The sequence below is a fragment of the Pelophylax lessonae genome (genome assembly GCF_965119305.1).
Source record: "Pelophylax lessonae genome assembly, chromosome: 5".
Lineage (NCBI taxonomy): Eukaryota > Metazoa > Chordata > Amphibia > Anura > Ranidae > Pelophylax > Pelophylax lessonae.
The window spans coordinates 530,073,409-530,094,346 of NC_138772.1; the positions used below are offsets into that span (position 1 = coordinate 530,073,409).

Below are 20,938 nucleotides of genomic sequence, written 5' to 3' on the forward strand. Positions count from 1 at the left end.
CCTTCCATCAGGAAGGAGATACAGAAACTTGCGCACTAGAACCAGCAGGTTCAGGGACAGCTTTTTTCCATCCACCATCATATTACTGAACTCAACATTACACCGCTAATCATTACAAAACAAACACAAACAAAAGACTGTATATAACCTCTGTACTATACATGTACATACTACATAGTATATCTTTTCACTCCTTAGTACATCTGCACTATTTATATCTGTATGTATCTTTATCATTACAGTACATTTTGCCCAATATTTCACATTCATTTGTGTATATATATTTTTTAATTATGCTAGATGGTTATCTGCACTGTAAATATGCTAGATATTATCTGCACTTTTGCACGATTGCTACATTTTGCACTTCTGGTAGATGCCAAACTGCATCTCGTTGCTCTGTACCTGTACTATGCAATGACAATAAAGTTGTATCTATCTATCTATCTATCTCTCTAGGTCAGTTGATAGCCTCCCACGGCTTCCAATACCACCTCTACGCTGACGATACCCAAATCTACCTATCCATTCCTCAGCTCTCTCCCTCAGTCTCCTCACGCATCACTAATTTACTATCAGATATATCGGTCTGGATGTCTCACCACTTCCTCAAACTAAATCCATCCAAAACCGAACTTATAATTTTTCCTCCACCGCGTGCCCCTTCCCCTGATTTCTCCGTCAATATCAATGGCATTACCATCAGCCCATCCCCACATGCCAAGGTCTTAGGTGTTGTCCTGGACTCTGAACTCTCCTTCAAACCCCACATCCAATCGCTGTCCAAATCTTGCCGCCTCAACCTCCGCAACATCTCCAAAATACGCCCCTTTCTAACCAAAGACACAACAAAACTCCTAGTTCACTCCCTGGTCATCTCGCGCCTCAACTACTGCAATTCCCTTCTCATTGGCTTACCTCTACACAGGCTATCCCCCCTTCAATCCATCATGAATGCTGCTGCCAGACTCGTCCACCTCACCAATCGCTCAGTGTCCGCCGCTCCTCTCTGTCAAGCCCTCCACTGGCTTCCGCTCACCCAACGAATTAAATTCAAAATACTTACAACATCTTACAAAGCAATCCACAGCCTAGCCCCCAGCTACATCACCAGCCTCATCTCAAAATACCAACCTAATCGCTCTCTTCGTTCTTCTCAAAACCTCCTGCTATCTAGCTTACTCATCACCTCCTCCCATGCTCGCCTCCAGGACTTTTCCAGAGCCTCTCCAATCCTATGGAACTCCTTACCCTTATCTGTCCGATTATCCCCCACTCTATTAGCTTTTAGGCGATCTCTGAAAACCCTCCTCTTCAGAGAAGCCTATCCTACCAACCCTTAACAAATGTACCTCCTTTTCTCCATCAACCCATCCCCCACAGTTATTGCCTTTTGTTTCACTTGATCCTCCCTTCTAGATTGTAAGCTCTAACGAGCAGGGCCCTCTAGTTCCTCCTGTTTTGAACTGTATCGTAACTGTATTGTCTTCCTTCACATTGTAAAGCGCAGCGCAAACTGTTGGCGCTATATAAATCCTGTATAATAATAATAATAATAATGTGATTTGCACAGGGGTTGCGCATGTGACATAGTGACCCGGGGCTCAGTGTCTCTCCCTGTCCTCCAATAGAGCTAATCAAGCACTGCTCACATCTATCATCTATAACTAATTCCCGACCGCCCAGCGTGTATTTACGTCGCTATGTTGACGTTAAATCCCGGGGTTATGGCAGCAGATTGCTGGCATAACCCCGGTATTTACACGATATGCTGCCCGCTTTAAAAAAAAAAGTGGCGGATTCGTCGCTGGATCACCCTTTATGGGTGGCGGTAGAGGTTCCCCCCCCCCCCCCCCCCCGCTGCTTCCTGGTTGTTTTCCCAGCTAACCAGAGCCGTCGGAGAAATATTATCCGATCCCCTGTGCGGACGGGCAGGAAGTCGCGTGAGGGCTAGATAGACTCCACTCCACTCTATGGCCTTGGAGGACCAGAGCGACGTCATACGTCACTTCTGCTCAACGGCCTTAAAAGGCCAAATATTTATTTATTGTTTTAATTACTTTTTTTTTTTTTATTGCTTTGAAGTGTAGAGATGTGAGGTTTTTGACCCCAGATCTCACATTAAAGAGGACCTGTAATGCTTATTTCTAGAACAAGGGATGTTTACATTCCTTGTAATAGGAATAAAAGTGATCAAAAAAGATTTTTTTTAAAGGGACAGTGTAAAAATAAGAAATAAAAAGTAAAATAAATAAGAAAAAAAAAAAAAAAAAAGAAAAAAATTTAAAGAGCCCCGTCCCTCCGAGCTCGCGCACAGAAGCAGATGCATACGCATACGCAAGTCACGCCCGCATATGTAAACGGTGTTCAAACCACACATGTGAGGTATCGCCGCGATCGTTACAGCGAGAGAAATAATTTGAGCCCTAGACGCCCTCTGTAACTCTAAGCTGGTAACCTGTAGAATTTTTTAAAATGTCGCCCATGGAAAATTTTAAGTACCAAAGTTTGTTGCCATTCCACGAGTGTGCGCAATTTTAATGCATGACATGTTAGGTATCATTTTACTCAGCGTAACATCTTTCACATTATAGAAAAAAATGTGGGTAACTTTCCAGTTTTCTTATTTTTGATTTAAAAAAAAGTGTAATTTTTCCCAAAAAAAATTGGGTTTGGAAGACCACTGCGCAAATACGATGTGACATAAAATATTGCAATGATCTTTATTTTATTCTCTAGGGTCTCTGCTAAAAAAATATATATAATGTTTGGGGGTTCTAAGTAATTTTCTAGCGAAAAATACTGATTTTAACTTGTAAATAACAAGTGCCAGAAATAGGCCTGGTCCTTAAGTGGTTAATCAGCAAAGCCCATACTCCCTGCTGATTGGATAGCTCTAGTTAGTAGCGCAATAGTAAATAAATAATAATAAAAAATGTATATATAATTAAATTTAAAAAATAATAATAATTGAAGCTAACTAAATAAATAAATATCATAGAAAATACTATTTTGGTAAATAAATAAATAATAATATTAAATGAAATAAAGGGAACTAAATAAATATAATAAATAATGAAAAAATAATACTACATTAGTAAATAATAAAATAATAAATGAAATAAAAGGAATGAAATAAATAACAAATAATAAAGAAATAATGCTACATTAGTAAATAAATAATAAAATAAATTAAAATATTAATAATAATAGTTCCCTTTATTTCATGTATTTTTATTATTATTTATGTATTTGTTTTATTCTTGATTTACCAATGTAGTATTATTTCTTTATTATATTTAGTTAGTTCATTTTATTTCATTTATTATTATTATTAACTAAATATAATAAAGAAATAATACTACATTGGTAAATCAAGAATAAAACAAACATATAAATAATAATAAAAATAAATGAAATAAAAGGAATTAACTAAATAAATAAAGAAACAATACTACAATAGTAAACAAATAATAAAATAATTTCAATAAATAAAGAACATTCATAATAATAAACGAAATAAAAGGAACTAACTAAATAAATATAATAAACAATACTAAATGAAATAAAAGGAACTAACCAACTAAATTAATAACAAATAAATAAATGAAAAGTAATGATAACAAATAAAAATAAAGAAATTACTGGACTGATGTTTTCTGTTATATATTTGTAAACAAATAATAAAATAATTACATAAAATAATCGACATTTAGAATACCAAATTAAATAAAAGGAAGAAACTAAATAAATATAATAAATAAATAAAGCTGCATTGGTAAATCAAGAATAAAATAAATTAATTAATTAATAATAATAATGATAAATTAAAGGAACTAACCAACTAAATCAAAAACAAATAATAAAGAAATAATAACAAATAAATAACAAGTAATGATAACAAATAACAATAAAGAAATGACTGGACTGATGGTTTCTGTTCTGTATTTGTAGTTGAGCTCCAATAAGTGTGCACACAGCACAGCGCACACTGACAGCCCGCCTGATTTGTGAGTGTTTGCTGTGCTCTGTAGGTTGCTGTGTGTAATAATGAAGTCATGGATGAGAAGTGTTTGATTTTCTTGCAGGGACTTGCAGCCAGCATTGTGCGGCTTGGGGGGGGGGGGGGGGGGGCGCTGTGCCTCTGCGGTTTCTGGTAAGCCACATGCGGCTCTACAAGACACCACATGTACACATCCAATGGGCAACGGAGCTAAACTGGCAGCAGGCATCTCTCCCACGCCTACAGTAAATGTAAAATCCTGGATGGATGGTATTCTGTTTGGTACAGCTCTCAGTATCAGAAACTATTGGCATTTTTAACTACAGTATCTCACAAAAGTAAGTACACCCCTCACTTTTTTGTAAGTATTTTATTATATGTTCTCATGTGACAACACTGAAGAAATGACACTTTGCTACAATGTAAAGTAGTGAGTGTACAGCTTGTATAACAGTGTAAATTTGCTGTCCCCTAAAAATAACTCAACACACAGCCATTAATGTCTAAACTGCTGGCAATAAAAGTGAGTACACCCCTAAGGGAAAATGTTCAATTTGGGCCCAATTAGCCATTTTCCCTCCCCGATGTCATGTGACTCATTAGTGTTACAAGGTCTCAGGCGTGAATGGGAAGCAGGCGTGTTAAATTTGGTGTTATCGCTCTCACTCTCTCATACTGGTCACTGGAAGTTCAACATGGCACCTCATGGCAAAGAACTCTCTGATGATCTGAAAAAAAGAATTGTTGCTCTACATAAAGATGGTCTAGGCTATAAGAAGATTGCAAAGACCCTGAAACTGAGCTGCAGCACGGTGGCCAAGACCATACAGCGGTTTAACAGGACAGGTTCCACTCAGAACAGTAGCTGTCAATGAGTAAGCGACATCCCTAAGTCGTGAAACGCGTCTGCCTTTGTGTCCTGCATCCACAGTGTGTTGTTCCAGTTTGCCTATTTGTTTGATGTGGAAAAAATTTTACTCCAATTTTTGATTTATATCGGAGTGCGGTCATCTCTTTTTTGCTTCATGAGGTTCCACTCAGAACAGGCCTTGCCATTGTCAATCAAAGGCGTTGAGTGCACGTGCTCTGCGTCATATCCAGAGGTTGTCTTTGGGAAATAGACGTATGAGTGCTGCCAGCATGGCTGCAGAGGTTGAAGGGGTGGGGGGTCAGCCTGTCAGTGCTCAGACCATACCCTGCACACTGCATCAAATTTGTCTGTATGGCTGTCGTCCCAGAGGGAAGCCTCTTCTAAAGATGATGCACAAGTAAGCCTGCAAAAAGTTTGCTGAAGACAAGCAGGCTAAGGACATGGATTACTGGAACCATGTCCTGTGGTCTGATGAGACCAAGATAAAATTATTTGGTTCAGATGGTGTCAAGTGTGTGTGGCGGCAACCAGGTGAGGAGTACAAACATAAGTGTGTCTGGCCTATAGTCAAGCATGGTGGTGGGAGTGTCATGGTCTGGGGCTGAATGAGTGCACTGGGGAGCTACAGTTCATTGAGGGAACCATGAATTCCAACATGTACTGTGACATACTGAAGCAGAGCATGATCTCCTCCCTTCAGAGACTGGGCTGCAGGGCAGTATTCCAACATGATAACGACTCCAAACACACCTCCAAGACAACCACTGCCTTGCTAAAGAAGCTGAGGGTAAAGGTGATGGACTGGCCAAGCATGTCTCCAGACCTAAACCCTATTGAGCATCCACAACAATGTGGTTATGAGTAAGCGACCCCTCTTGTCGTGAAACGCGTCAACCTTTTTTGTCCCATGTCTCACCAGTCCGACCTTTGAAGTATATGATGAAATATAAAATTACTCCTTTTTTTGATTTGAATCTTCGGAGTGCGGTCACTTCTTTTCATACTTGATTAGCTTACCGGACGACGGATCCGACCTGCACCTGAATCATACCTGACCTGGAGCGGTCACACCTGTGTTTGGATTTCATCTGTGGGGCATCCTCAAAAAGAAGGTGGAGGAGCGCAAGGTCTCTAACATTCACCAGCTTTGTGATGTCATAGAGGAGTGGAAGAGGACTCCAGTGGCAACCTGTGAAGCTCTGGTGAACTCCATGTCCAAGAGGGTTAAGGCAGTGCTGGAAAATAATGGTGGCCACACAAAATATTGACACTTTGGGCCCAATTTGGACATTTTCCCTTAGGGGTGTGCTCTCTTTTGTTGCCAGCGGTTTAGACATTAATGGCTGTGTGTTGAGTTATTTTGAGGGGACAGCAAATTTACACTGTTAGTGTCCATTCACACTACCATGACTTGTCAGGCGACTGCTCAGCCTGACAAGTCGCGGTCCATGCAGTGCTATGGGAACCTTTCTAATAGGAGCGACTCAAGTCGCACCGACTTAGAAAAAGGTTCCTCTACTACTTCGGGGCGACATCGGAGCGACATCGGAGCGACTTGCATAGACATTCATTATATGAAGTCCGTGCAAGTCACGCCAAAGTCGCGGTGCACGTGACTTCACAGGTCGCCCCAGAAGTCGTGCCACTTCAGTGTGTACCGGCACTTATACAAGCTGTACACTCACTACTTTACATTGTAGCAAAGTGTCATTTCTTCAGTGTTGTCACATGAAAAGATAGAAAAAATATTTACAAAAATGTGAGGGGTGTACTGACTTTTGTGAGATACTGTATATATATATATTTTTTTTTTCTGTCCTGTTTCTACTGATCTCATGCAGACTCTCTGCTCTCCTCCCAAGAGGCAGCCCACTGCATGGCCCTGGGCTGAGGACTCTTAAAGAGGGGGCTGTGATGTTTTTAGGAAGCTACGTACAGCATCCTGCCAGCCCCTCCCACCAGCCATGATCTGCCTGCATTGTATAGAGAAGCACAGAGAACCAGTGATGGCATCATCAAATCTAAAATAAGGCATGCCATGAAAATGGAAAGGTTTTAGCATGTTGTCGAAGAAGCAAAGGAGGAACCAGAGCAGGCAAAATAGATTAAACTTCAGTTTCCCGTTGATGTTCTAGTTATAGATGTGTGGCTAACCTCACTGGGTTCACAGAGGGTTCAGGAAGTTTCAGTTCCTCCACCACCAACTGGTAAAGATCATTTGAGCGGTTTTCCTCAACAAGGTATTTTTGCAGGATGACTTGAGTTTGTATTGTACATAGATTTGCAAAACAATGGGATAAAGGAATATTCCTGAACTTTGTTTTATCTCATGGTTACTGTGACATTGTGTGAATGCATCAATGCAGTGCATGTTATCTCAGCTTGGATTCATCGAATGAGTTTACCAAAAATGTAAATATTGCAGAATATACAGCCTCTTACTTAATGCTATAAAACATATCCAATAAAAAAATGTAAAAAAAAAAAAAAAAATCTAATTTCATCATCATTTTAGCCCAATTTGTATTCTGCTACATATTTTTGCTAAAAAAAAATCCCAATAAGTATCTATTAATTGGTTTGCGCAAACGTTATCGCACCTACAAATTATGAGATAGATTTTTGGACTTTCTACCATTTTTATCGGCGTATAACACTCGCCGGCGTATAACACGCACCTAAATTTTAGGGCAGAAATTTCAGGAAAAAAGCTGAAATTTAAAATAAACAGCTTTAAACTCAGAACATTTTTTTTTAATTAAATGTAGTTTTACCAGTGCCCACAAATGCAGCCTCATCAGCGCAGTGTCCTTAAATGCAGCCTCGCCAGTGCAGTGCCCATACATGCAGCCTCGTCACTGCAGTGCCCATACATGCAGCCTCACCAGCGCCCATAATTGCAGCCTCGCCATCGCCAGTGCCCATACATGCAGCCTTCACCAGTGCCCATAATTGCAGCCTCGCCAGTGCCCATAATTGCAGCCTCGCCATCGACAGTGCCCATACATGCAGCCTTCGCCAGTGCCCATAAATGCAGCGTTTGCCAGTGCCCATACATGCAGCCTTTGCCAGTGCCCATACATGCAGCCTTTGCCAGTGCCCATACATGCAGCCTTCGCCAGTGCCCATAATTGCAGCCTCGCCATCGCCAGTGCCCATACATGCAGCCTTCGCCAGTGCCCATACATGCAGCCTTTGCCAGTGCCCATACATGCAGCCTTCACCAGTGCCCATACATGCAGCCTTCGCCAGTGCCCATAATTGCAGCCTTCGCCAGAGGCCATACATGCAGCGTTTGCCAGTGCACATACATGCAGCCTTTGCCAGTGCCCATACATGCAGCCTTTGCCAGTGCCCATACATGCAGCCTTTGCCAGTGCCCATACATGCAGCCTTCGCCAGTGCCCATAATTGCAGCCTTCGCCAGTGGCCATACATGCAGCGTTTGCCAGTGCCCATACATGCAGCCTTCGCCAGTGCCCATACATGCAGCCTTCGCCAGTGCCCATAATTGCAGCCTCGCCATCGCCAGTGCCCATACATGCAGCCTTCGCCAGTGCCCATACATGCAGCCTTTGCCAGTGCCCATACATGCAGCCTTTGCCAGTGCCCATACATGCAGCCTTTGCCAGTGCCCATAATTGCAGCCTCGCCATCGCCAGTGCCCATACATGCAGCCTTCGCCAGTGCCCATACATGCAGCCTTTGCCAGTGCCCATACATGCAGCCTTCACCAGTGCCCATACATGCAGCCTTCGCCAGTGCCCATAATTGCAGCCTTCGCCAGAGGCCATACATGCAGCGTTTGCCAGTGCACATACATGCAGCCTTTGCCAGTGCCCATACATGCAGCCTTTGCCAGTGCCCATACATGCAGCCTTTGCCAGTGCCCATACATGCAGCCTTCGCCAGTGCCCATAATTGCAGCCTTCGCCAGTGGCCATACATGCAGCGTTTGCCAGTGCCCATACATGCAGCCTTCGCCAGTGCCCATACAAGCAGCCTTCGCCAGTGCCCATAATTGCAGCCTCGCCATCGCCAGTGCCCATACATGCAGCCTTCGCCAGTGCCCATACATGCAGCCTTTGCCAGTGCCCATACATGCAGCCTTCGCCAGTGCCCATAATTGCAGCCTCGCCAGCGCCCATAATTGCAGCCTCGCCAGCGCCACTATACACATCACTTTTAAAAAAATCCAGAGGGCAGCGCCGAGAGGAGAAGGAAGGATGAGCTCTCATCAGAAGTCCCGGCGCCCATGATTGATGTCGGCATAGGAGGCGGGACTTCCGATGACAGCGCGTCCTTCCTTCTCCTCGGCGCCGCCCGCCCCCTTCTACCTCTCGGCGCCACCCGCCCCCTTCTACCTCTCGGCGCTGCTTTCTGGACATTTTTTTTTTATATCGGCGTATAACACGCACAGCTACTTTTTCCTCCATTTTTAGGAGGAAAAAGTGCGTGTTATACGCCGATAAATACGGTATATATTTTTTTGGTATTTATTAGTAATGGCGGCGATCAGCCATTTTTAGCGGGACTGCGACATTGCGGCGGCCAAATTGGGCATTAAGGGGTTGATTTACTAAAGGAAAAAGTGCAGCGGCAAGCGTATTTGTTCCAGAGCTTAGTTAATGAAGTAAAGCGTCACTTTGCAAAGAATACCCAATCACATACAAGAGAAATAAAACAAAAACCGCATTTTTGCTTGCACATGATTGGATGATGAAAGTCAGCAGAGCTTATCCTCATTTACTAAGCTCTGGAGCAACCGCACTTTCAGAGTGCAACTTCACTTTGCAAAGTGCACTGTCTGTTTGCCTTTAGTAAATAAACCCCAAAATCACCCAAAAAAAAAAAAAAAACAATATTTCTTACTTTCTGCTATAAAACTTGCGCAAAAGTTATAGCATTTACCAACTATGGGATAGATTTTTGGACTTTTTATTTTTATTTTTTGTTTTTATTAGTAATGGCGGCGATCAGCGATTTTTAGCGGGACTGCGACATTGCGGTGGACAAATCTGACACTAAGTGACACTTTTTGGGGACCAGTGACATTATTACAGTGATCAGTGCTGAAAATATGCACTGTCACTGTACTAATGACACTGGCAGGGAAGGGGTTATCAGGGGCATTCAAAGGCATGACTGTGTTCCTAGCCAGTGCTTGCTAACTGTGGGGGAGGGGTTTTTACTATTGGAAGGCAGAGATCTGTGTTCCTGCTTTATAGGAACACAGGATCACAACCTTCCCTTCTCACAGACCGCTGTCCTGCCTACTGTATGTCTTGAATGATCGGCGGGTCCCGGTGGGCATTGCATCCGCCAGACACGTTGATTGGCTCTCACTGTGTCCAATCACAGCGGTAGCAGGTTTCTGGCGGCGCGCCTGTGCGTGCCCCAGACCCGGAGGTGCTGGAATACTTCCAGGTACGTGATCCCGCCCGGGGGAGCCGCTTTGTATAGTGACCACTGCTTCCCCATAGAGAGCATCCTTCTCTGCAGCATGCTAGCAGAGGACAGGCTTTTCTACTCACGCCGATTGGCTCTCGCTGCGTCCAATCACAGTGGTAGCAGGTTTCTGGCGGCGCAGAAAGCATCCCACAGAAAGCATCCTTCTCTGTAGCATGCTGGCAGAGGACAGGCTTTTCTACTCACGCCGATTGGCTCTCACTGTGTCCAATCACAGCGGTAGCAGGTTTCTGGTGGCGCGCTTGTGCGTGCCCCAGACCCGGAGGTGCCGGAATACTTCCAGGTACATGATCCCGCCCAGGGGAGCCGCTTTGTATAGTGACCATTGCTTCCCCACAGAGCATCCTTCTCTGTAGCATGCTGGCAGAGGACAGGCTTTTCTACTCACGCTCATTGGCTCTCACTGTGTCCAATCACAGTGGTAGCAAGTTTCTGGTGGCGCACTTGTGCGTGCCCCAGACCCGGAGGTGCCGGAATACTTCCAGGTACATGATCCCGCCCAGGGGAGCCGCTTTGTATAGTGACCACTGCTTCCCCACAGAGCATCCTTCTCTGTAGCATGCTGGCAGAGGACAGGCTTTTCCACTCACGCTGATTGGCTCTCGCTGTGTCCAATCACAGCGGTAGCAGGTTTCTGGCTGCGCGTGTGTGCGTGCCCCAGACCCGGAGGTGCGGGATTACTTCCAGGTACATGATCTCGCCCAGGGGAGCCACTTTGTATAGTGACCACTTCTTCCCCACAGAGAGCATCCTTCTCTGTAGCATGCTGGCAGAGGACAGGCTTTTCTACTCAGGCTGTGGCTGCTAAGAAAATGAACTATAAGACATTTATTTTGATGCACCTGGAATGTGTTTAGTGGATATAAACAGAAAATGAAATTAGGCTTTAATGCAGCCATTCCTGTATGAAGTCTGGAGGTTTATAGGAGTATTGTTCTTCATGTAAAATGATGCAGAAGACAATAAAATAATCAGCGTTTTGGGTATTGTGAGTAGATGATGAACACGGCCCCCCCCCCCCCCATCCAGATTCTGTTCAAAAGGGCGCACGTCTTTTTATGCTCTTCCAGCTAGACACAAGCCTCTGCCATGCCCCAGTTTCCCCAGACTGACACCCCTGTCTGTTCCGTGCTCACCGAGCGTTTACTGAGCCGGCGCGGTATACCGGTGAATTCACAGGAAGACATTATTGATGCAGATATGCTGCTAATGAGATTAGTGCCTCGCAGATTAGGAGCGCCGCTTCCTGGAAATACAGGGGGGGGGGGGCCTCTCCGGACAATGCCGTAACAAGAACGCGGCTAAGGGTCCACGTCGGATTACCAGAAAGCAGATTGCATTTTCCTTATCCACTTTAACTGCTTCAATACTGGACACTTTCACCCCCTTCCTGCCCAGGCCAGTTTTCAGATTTCAGCGTTTTCACACTTTGAATGACAATTGTGCGGTCATGCAACGCTGTACCCCAATAAAGTTTTTTTCATTTGGTTTTTTGTTTTTTTTTAGACAGATAAAGCTTTCTTTTGGTGGTGTTTAATCACCACTGGGGTTTTATTTTTTGCTAAATAAATGAAAAAAGACCATAAACTTTGAAAAAAAATTTTTCTTAGTGTCGGTTATAGAAATTTGCAGATAAGTAATTTTTCTTCTTCACTGATGAGCACTGTTGAGGCTGCATTGGTGGGCACTGATAGGCTGCACTAATGAGGCTGCACTGATGGCAACTGTTGAGGCTGCACTGATGGCCACTGTTGAGGCTGCACTGACGAGACTGCACTGGTGGGCTGCAATGATGAGCATTGATAGACTGCACTAATGAGGCTGCACTGATGGCAACTGTTGAGGCTACACTGACGAGGGTGCACTGGTGGGCTGCAAAGATGAGCATTGATAGGCTGCACTAATGAGGCTGTAATGATGGGCACTGTTGAGGCTGCACTGATGGCCACTGTTGAGGATGCACTGACGAAGCTGCACTAGTGGGCATTGATGAGGCTGCACTGGTGGGCATTAATGAGGCTGCACTGGTGAGCATTGATGAGGCTGCAGTGATGGGCATTGATGAGGCTGCAGTGATGGGCATTGATAGGCTGCACTAATGAGGCTGTAATGATGGGCACTGTTGACGCTGCACTGAGGGGCACTGTTGAGGCTGCACTGATGGGCAATGTTGAAGCTGCACTGATGAGTCTACACTGATGAGGCTGCACTGGTGGGCATTGATGAGGCTGCACTCATGTGCCCTGATAGGCACTGAAAAGGCTGCACTGATGAGGTGGCACTGACGAGGGGGCACTGATAAGCTGCTCCCATGGCCACTGATGATCAGTGCATTGATAAGGCTGCACTGATGATTAGGGCACTGCGTACCAACGTAAAAAACCCCTCGCAGATCCAGCTCTCCTTCCCTCACACACGGTCTCTGTGTGAGAAAATGAGGGTCATTAACAGAGACCTGTTGTGCTTACATTTGTGATTGGACACAGCGATCATGTGGTAAAGGGACGCTGTGATTGGCCCTTTACCCCAACCTGTGATGTGCTGTGTCCAAGGCACACAGCGGTTACAGAGAGCTGCCGATGCTCACCCCAGGGTGCGTGCTGGAAGCGTACACACTGGAGCAAATTTGATAATTACCCCTTAAAAAGGGTCTGCGCCTGCATTGCAAGGGCTGACCTCTCATTTAGTCTAGGGGAGAGGAGATGCACTTTAATTTGCCTCTGATCCGCCTCCACCTGCATATAGTGTACCCCATGCTTAGACGGTGGACTGTCCCTAGGCAACGTCATGTCCCAACACAGGGCTATGGAACCATACATTGCTCTTGAAGACATCAGGGTCTAAAACCTCTGAACCATCGGGGGAAGACACTGCGGGGACCAGTCAAGCAGCACAGAGGATCGGGTAAGTAAATCTCTTGCCCCTAGACCAGGGGTCCCCACACTTTCTAAACAGAAGGTCAGTTTGCTGTCCTTCAGACTTCAAGGGGCCGGACCACGGCCCTCAGGTTTAGAAAATGTCTCGGCATCAGCGGTAGTAAACAATGCCCCATCTTTGGTGTCAACGAGAGGAATTGTGCCCCATAAACTGTGTCATTGGGAGGAATTGTGCCCCATAAACGGTGTCATTGGGCCCCACTGTTGCTGTCATTGGGAGTTACTGTGTCCCATTGTTGGTGACATTGGGCGGAATTGTGCCCCATTGTTGGTGTCATTGGGCCCCACTGTTTGTGTCATTGGGAGTTACTGTGTCCCATTGTTGGCGACATTGGGCGGAATTGTGCCCCATTGTTGGTGTCATTGGGAGGAACTGTGTCCCATTGTTGGTGACATTGGGCCCCACTGTTGGTGTCATTGGGAGGAACTGTGTCCCATTGTTGGTGACATTGGGAGGAATTGTGCCCCTTCGATGGTGTCGGTGGATGAAATCGAGCCCCAAGGGCTGGACACCACTGCCCTAGACCCCTAATATGCAATTTTTAGACTTCCCAGAGTTGGGCTTTAAGATATTTGAAAAACTGCTTTTTTGATAAAGTGGAGTGGCATTGGCAACTATGGAAGAGGGAACGGGTTCATAGTTTCAATTTGGAAATCTGCTTTAAAATAAACCTGTCCTGGCCTAAAAAAGGTATTGTTCTCAAGGGTAGACACCAATGTACTGGTGATAGTCTTCAAATCAGCAGCTGCGGAGCCTGTAGATGTTAGATAAAGGTTGTACACAGGGTGTCGCCTTGTTTCCAAGTCAAGATAAAGCTCTGTCCCCCTTCCACCCACCCCTTGTCATTTATCAGTCAAGCACCAGAAGCTCTACTGCTTTCAGATAATAGGAAGTCATAGATAAAGCAAAGTTGTGACTTACAAGTTGATGGTTCCAGTAGTGAGGGCACTGACCACCCACTGCAGGTCCAGAGTCTTGAAGGGGATCAGGATCATGCTGACATTTTCAGATAGGTCACGGACGCTCTCCGGGTACACAAAATGGTGCGTGGTTTTATTCCCCACGTCCTTCTCAAACTTTGCAGTGGGGGCGTGATTCATCCTGGGGGACACCAACGTTAAAGTTACAAGCAATATACAATAACTCCATATCCCATCGTCACCAGACACCACATGCTTTGTAATAGAGAGCAGGGCCAGATTAAGAGCATCATGGGCTTGGTGCTGAGGATTTTGAAGGGCCTTAAGGGCCGTGCCTTGGCATGCACCCAGAGGAGGAAGGGTGCAGCCATGCATGCCTAATTCCACATGGGATGCTGTCTTTGAAGCCCATAAACACATCCATGCATCGGCAACTGTCCCTCCTTGTCCGGCCTTCGTGCTGTGTGGGGAGGTTCTGAGGGAACTGCCTGGGGAAGCGAGCATAGAAGCCAGACTTCTGTGTTTACAAGTGACAGAAGAGCGGTAACAGTAAATATGGCCAACCTGGGGCCTATATAAAGGTAGGGGCCTGGAGCTGCAGCTCCAATGGCCCCTACGTTAATCTGGCCCTGATAGAGAGAGAATGAGATAGAACCTTCTATTTTACTGCTTACTGTCAACCCGTTGGGGCAATTCCTGGTGACAACATCTGTAGAAGGGACACCGCAATAAAAACATTAGAGGAAGGTTAGACCCCCCCTGTAAGCTTTGTGTTTTCTTTCTTCTCATGGAAGATTATCACTTCCTGTCCTGGTGACAACACTTCCCCAAATCCCTTCTTAGTGCATTAGGGGTCCCTATTCAAAACCAGACTGGGAAACACCCAGTAGGACACGGGTCAGCACTATTTACAGTGCTGACCCGTATCCTACTCCATCCGGCTTCCCCAATGTTTTGTGAACCAATTGTCCCATCTATGAAGCTAAAGGTTATTATTCTGCTTCTATTTTGCCTACACCCAAGCACCCGACCAATCAACATGCCACTTTTTTAATATTTCAGTTTCAATTACATACCTTATTTTGGACCCAGTGATGTCACCACTGGGTCTCTGCTTCTGTAGGCAAGGCAGATCATGGCTGATGGGAGATGTTTAGAATTCTTGGTTTCCACATTACTTTGTCACCTCCCCCTTACCAGACACATCATACGAGTAGCATTTATATAGTATATACTTACTTACTATTGCCATCATTTTTACTCATTTTATATATATATATATATACTCTGGCTACTCAGCAATACTCCAACCAAACTTCCGAATACTTTAGTCTTCCTCAATAGTTCAACTCATTATCATATTCCCATCCCCCACCCCACTCACATCTCAGCGTCCGCACCACCTTGTCACCTTCCCCTCACCATACATATTATATGAGTAGCATTACGTCCTTTATACAATATACAATCACTTACTACTACCATCATTTTTACTCATTTTATATAGATATACTCTGACTACTCAGCAACATTCCAACAAAACTTACTTCTACTTTTTCCTGTGTGCGACACCTTCGCCTCATCCGTGTGCCCCACGTGCCCTCAGCTCCCGTGGGAGACGTCTGGGTCGATGCCCCCACCTCCAGAACCAGCTACTGCTGGAGCCACTGTGTAAGTTTTGGGACTATGGGGACTTTGTTTCCCATCCCCCTCTCTCCCCTTCCCTTCCAATTTTCATACCACCATTCAATACAATGTACCTATACGTATATACTTATTTACCCTTATAGATATGGATCATACACCGACTCTGAAGAAGTGGTGAATATAGTCCACGAAACGCGTCAGTCTATGGATGTTATGATGTCATTTTATTACTCATTGTCTTATTGTCTTGTTGGTTCTTTTGAGACTGGTTTTGTCAGGGTGAATTATTACCATTTATTCAATTCATCATTCAATACCATATCATCCCGGTTCATATTTGTAATATATCATGTTTACTTCTTTTATATGTATCAATAAATGTGACAAATCTGTTATATCAAGCCATGTCTCTCATTCAAAGTCCCAACCTTTCTTGCAATGTTTCAATTGATATTAGGGATGGAGGCGCACGACCAATCCCACCGTGCGCTTCATCTAAAGTCCCGCCCTCCCCCCCATCTATGTGGCTGATGGGAGGGTCATCACATCACCCTTCCTCAGTACTGGTCCCAAGCGCCTTCAGCCCTAAAACAAGCAGTGGGCAGTATCTTGGGAGGAGTTATTCAAATATCAAAATGCCCCTTGATGGGTGGTTGTTAGTCTGGGGAATGGCCGTTGCTAGTCGGGCTGCCCTGGGTAATACCCACATGTGAAACGGCGCCTCGATGACTGAAAGAGCAGAAGTCCAATGAATAATGGGCGGGCCAGAGACAGTCAGGTAGATGATGATAGGCGTTCTCCAGCTAGGAAATGAGATGGACTTGCACATCCCTGAGATACTAGTCACCTTAGTACCTGCAGCCTAGTGCCCACAGTACCTTAGAACCTTAGTTCTACAGCACCTATGTCTTACTTACACCTCTTTTGCATCTCTGCTGCACATGCAGCCCCCCCTGCATCTCAGCTAGACTCACATACTGACCCCGCAGCTAAACTACACCCCAGCAGCACCCACCGCCACCCACTCTGATCTCTCCTGCACATGCTTCCTCCCTGCACATCAGCTACACCTACAGACTCTGTTGCACCTGAAGCTCTACTACACCTCTGCTGCATTCATGGTCTGAGTCTCAGCTGTGTCATCTCTGCACTTGCAGCCTCCAGATGCCCTGTGCCTAATGCCTCTCTCGTGCTCCGGTTTTCTGGTTTCCAGCACCAATGCCCCTCCACTAGACTCAAACTCTCACAAGGAGGGCCCCTAGCTGAACACCAGGTACCTCTTAAGTAAGCCATAGATGAGGCTTTTTTCTTTCTTCTTTCCGGCAAACACAAGTTGCAGGGAAGAAAATCGGTGGATTTCCCCATCGACACTGACTGCAGTGCTGTTGTGTTCCAGTGGCGGGGAGCCTTCCCGGCTGGCAGAAGACAATGATTACTGCTGGCTGCTATAGCCGCCGGCAGTAATCACATGGATAAAATCCGAGAGGCTGGTTGTACTGAAGTCGACTGGTGGACCCATACATGGATCGAATTTTCGGACGGGGACAAGCCAAGATTTGATCCATCTATGGCCAGCTTTGGATTCCACATGCAGTTAATGCGGCTGCAGAGGAGTATGGTCCGCAGAAATAAAGAACAGCCAAAAACAATGCATTCCAAAGATCAGACTGCCAGCCCACTCCTAAGCAGGAGAAATGTAATATAAGTGTAGATGTGTGCTGGAAGGATTGGGTCAAGTCCATGAAAGTGGCAGAAATCTCCAAAACCCTGTAAGGTCAGCTATCTCACCTGAATACAAAGTTGTGGGAGTCAATGTCCGGTCCATAGTTTGATTCTTTAAGATTCCCCGAATTCCCCACCACGGCACACGTTCGGCACTGGTACGGACTCTGTTCTAACAGGCTGGTCTCCCCTGGAATGACTTTAAACAACTCTTCAATGGCTCTGTTGATATCCATTGGGTTCCTCTCATTCTGTAGTTTCTGTTGGTGTAAATAAAAAATAAGATATATGAAATCCACTTCAATCTATTCATACACCAACGCGTTTCGTGATCAACATTTCTCAGGTGAAGTGCATCATCAGACAACACTTGATCATTTACACTTGCAGCCATCATGGCTGCCACTCTGAAAAGCAATCCAGCTCCCATCAAATGTCATCTGACAGGAGGCTCGGTATGTCACCTCCTGGATGCCGGTTTTAACCCTTGAAAGCCTACAGCACCACAGGTTTACACGCGGCCTCCATGCTGAGGTCTGACAAGACCCCTAATGAGGCTAACCTACAGATTTGGAATCAGCAAAGCTCCTGCTGAATGAAGAGTTTGGCAGGGAAACAGCTGGTGATGAAGGTCCATGAAAAAGGGAAGGTGATGTCTAGTAAGGGAAGGTGATGACTAGTAGGGATGATCGAACGGTTCGGGTCCACCATCGGTTCGGCCCGAACATTGGGTGTTCGAGGTTCGGCCGAATTTAGAACTTTTTGCCCAAAAAGTTCGGAATTCGGCAACCAGAACCGCCCAAAATGCAATGCTTCAGGAAATGGGCTTTAAAAGCCCGTGATTGGACCAGAACCATTAGCAAAAGCCAATTGAGGGGGCAGAAGAATGCTAGGAATGTGATTGGAGTGACTAGGGGGTCCCTAGACCAATCATTAGTGAATACGCCCCCCAGTATATAAGATCGCCCCGCCATATTCCCAGCATTGTTATACTGGACATGGAAGAGAGTGGAAGCAGTTCTGTTAATTTTACTTTAAAAGTGTCATGTAGCTATTTTTAGTGTGAGGAAAGGGATATCTAGTGTAGTTAGAGTGCTCCTTTACACTTAAGTTAGCTTCAAAAATTTAGTTTCTGTAGGGAAAGTGTTAAGTGTCAGGGGACCGTAGTGTAGTGTAGGGTTAACTGACAGTGACTGCTATGGCAGGGTGACAAAACCCTTCCATAGCAGGGTGACCGCTATAGAGAAATGATCATTTCTCTGCTTCGGGACAGGAGTATGGCTTCTCACCAGCAAGCATTTTTTAATGCTGCAGGGGCTGCCACTGCCAGTGCTTTTTTGAGGACATGTTTGATGTCAGACATGACATCTGAATATGTGTATAGGGGGGATATATAGACATATATGTCTGTATATATACCCCTAGACATATATAGGTGTGATAGTAGCAGAAATAAATGCTTGCGCTAATGAAATCATTTACAGTAATATATTTCTGCTACTATCACACCTATATATGTCTAGGGGTATATATTCAGACATATATGCCTATATATACCCCCTATACACATGTTCAGATGTTTTGCCTGCCTCAAAAGAACCCCAAAAAATGCCAAAAAAACGCTAGTGTCAAAAAAAAAAATGCCCAGGTGTGTTTTTGCTGGCATTTTTTGGGGGGTTTTGGAGGCAGGCAAAACATCAGAACTTGTGCACAGTACCACTATACACAAGTTCAGATGTTTTGCCTGCCTCAAAAGAACCCCAAAAAATGCCAAAAAAAACGCTAGCGTCAAAAAAAAAATGCCCAGGTGTGTTTTTGCTGGCATTTTTTGGGGGGTTTTGGAGGCAGGCAAAACATCAGAACTTGTGCACAGTACCACTATACACAAGTTCAGATGTTTTGCCTGCCTCAAAAGAACCCCAAAAAATGCCAAAAAAAACGCTAGCGTCAAAAAAAAAATGCCCAGGTGTGTTTTTGCTGGCATTTTTTGGGGGGTTTTGGAGGCAGGCAAAACATCAGAACTTGTGCACAGTACCACTATACACAAGTTCAGATGTTTTTCCTGACTGCAAAGAACCCAAAAAAATGCCTGCTATTAAACCGGCAAGGTGTTACAGCAGAGAAGCCATATTCCTGTGCTTAAAGTTTTCTAATACAAACGATCTTTTTTTTTATGGTTCTGGACATGCTACAGAGCTGAAACTTCACAGGTACACCTTTTAGACCCCCCAGACACAAAATCACACAAAAAAAAGTTCTTAAAAATTGTCATTTTTGATAAAAAAGCCAATTATTGAAAAATTAAAAAAAAAAAAAAAAAAAAAAAAGAGATTTTTTAATTTTTACTTTGGATTTAGTATCTGGGGGGTCTAAAAAGTGTACATGTGAAGTTTCAGCTCTGTAGCATGTCCAGAACCCCCCAAAAATTAGCATTTTCTTATAATTTTTATTAGAACAGGAATACGGCTTCTCTACGGCGCTTTTTCTTGCATTTATCGGGCATTTTTGGAGGCAGGCATGACTTTTTTTGGATTTAGTGTCTGGGGGGTCTAAAAAGTGTACCTGTGAAGTTTCAGCTCTGTAGCATGTCCAGAACCAGAAAAAAAGATAATTTTTCAGTAGAGCAGGGATGGTGGGACCCCTCTTTTACACTTATATGATCTTTTTTTGGGGTTCTGGACATGCTACAGAGCTGAAACTTCACAGGTACACCTTTTAGACCCCCCAGACACAAAATCACACAAAAAAAGTTCTTAAAAATTGTCATTTTTGATAAAAAAGCCAATTATTGAAAAATTAAAAAAAAAAAAAGAGAGATTTTTTGATTTTTACTTTGGATTTAGTATCTGGGGGGTCTAAAAAGTGTACATGTGAAGTTTCAGGTCTGTAGCATGTCCAGAACCAGAAAAAAAAAGATCGTTTGTATTAGAAAACTTTAAGCACAGGAATATGGCTTCTCTGCTGTAACACCTTGCCGGTTTAATAGCAGGCATTTTTTTGGGTTCTTTGCAGTCAGGAAAAACATCTGAACTTGTGTATAGTGGTACTGTGCACAAGTTCTGATGTTTTGCCTGCCTCCAAAATCCCCAAAAAATGCCAGCAAAAACACACCTGGGCATTTTTTTTTTTACGCTAGCGTTTTTTTTGGCATTTTTTGGGGTTCTTTTGAGGCAGGCAAAACATCTGAACATGTGTATAGGGTGTATATATAGGCATATATGTCTGAATATATACCCCGAGACATATATAGTCAGGAAAAACATCTGAACTTGTGTATAGTAGTACTGTGCACAAGTTCTGATGTTTTGCCTGCCTCCAAAATTCCCCAAAAAATGCCAGTAAAAACACACCTGGGCATTTTTTTTTTTG

At 44.4% G+C, this 20,938-nt stretch overlaps 1 protein-coding gene across 1 annotated transcript in view; it reads right to left on the minus strand.

Annotated features, from left to right (window-relative positions):
* The window catches only part of ST3GAL1 (ST3 beta-galactoside alpha-2,3-sialyltransferase 1), a 77,183-nt gene that overhangs the window by 35,226 nt on the left and 21,019 nt on the right, over positions 1–20,938 (minus strand). The window contains exons 2-3 of the mRNA XM_082258720.1: positions 17,636–17,829; positions 14,202–14,381 (exon numbers count right to left, since the gene is read on the minus strand). Of these exons, the coding sequence (XP_082114846.1) occupies positions 14,202–14,381; positions 17,636–17,829 (374 nt within the window). The remainder of the gene's footprint in view (positions 1–14,201; positions 14,382–17,635; positions 17,830–20,938) is intronic.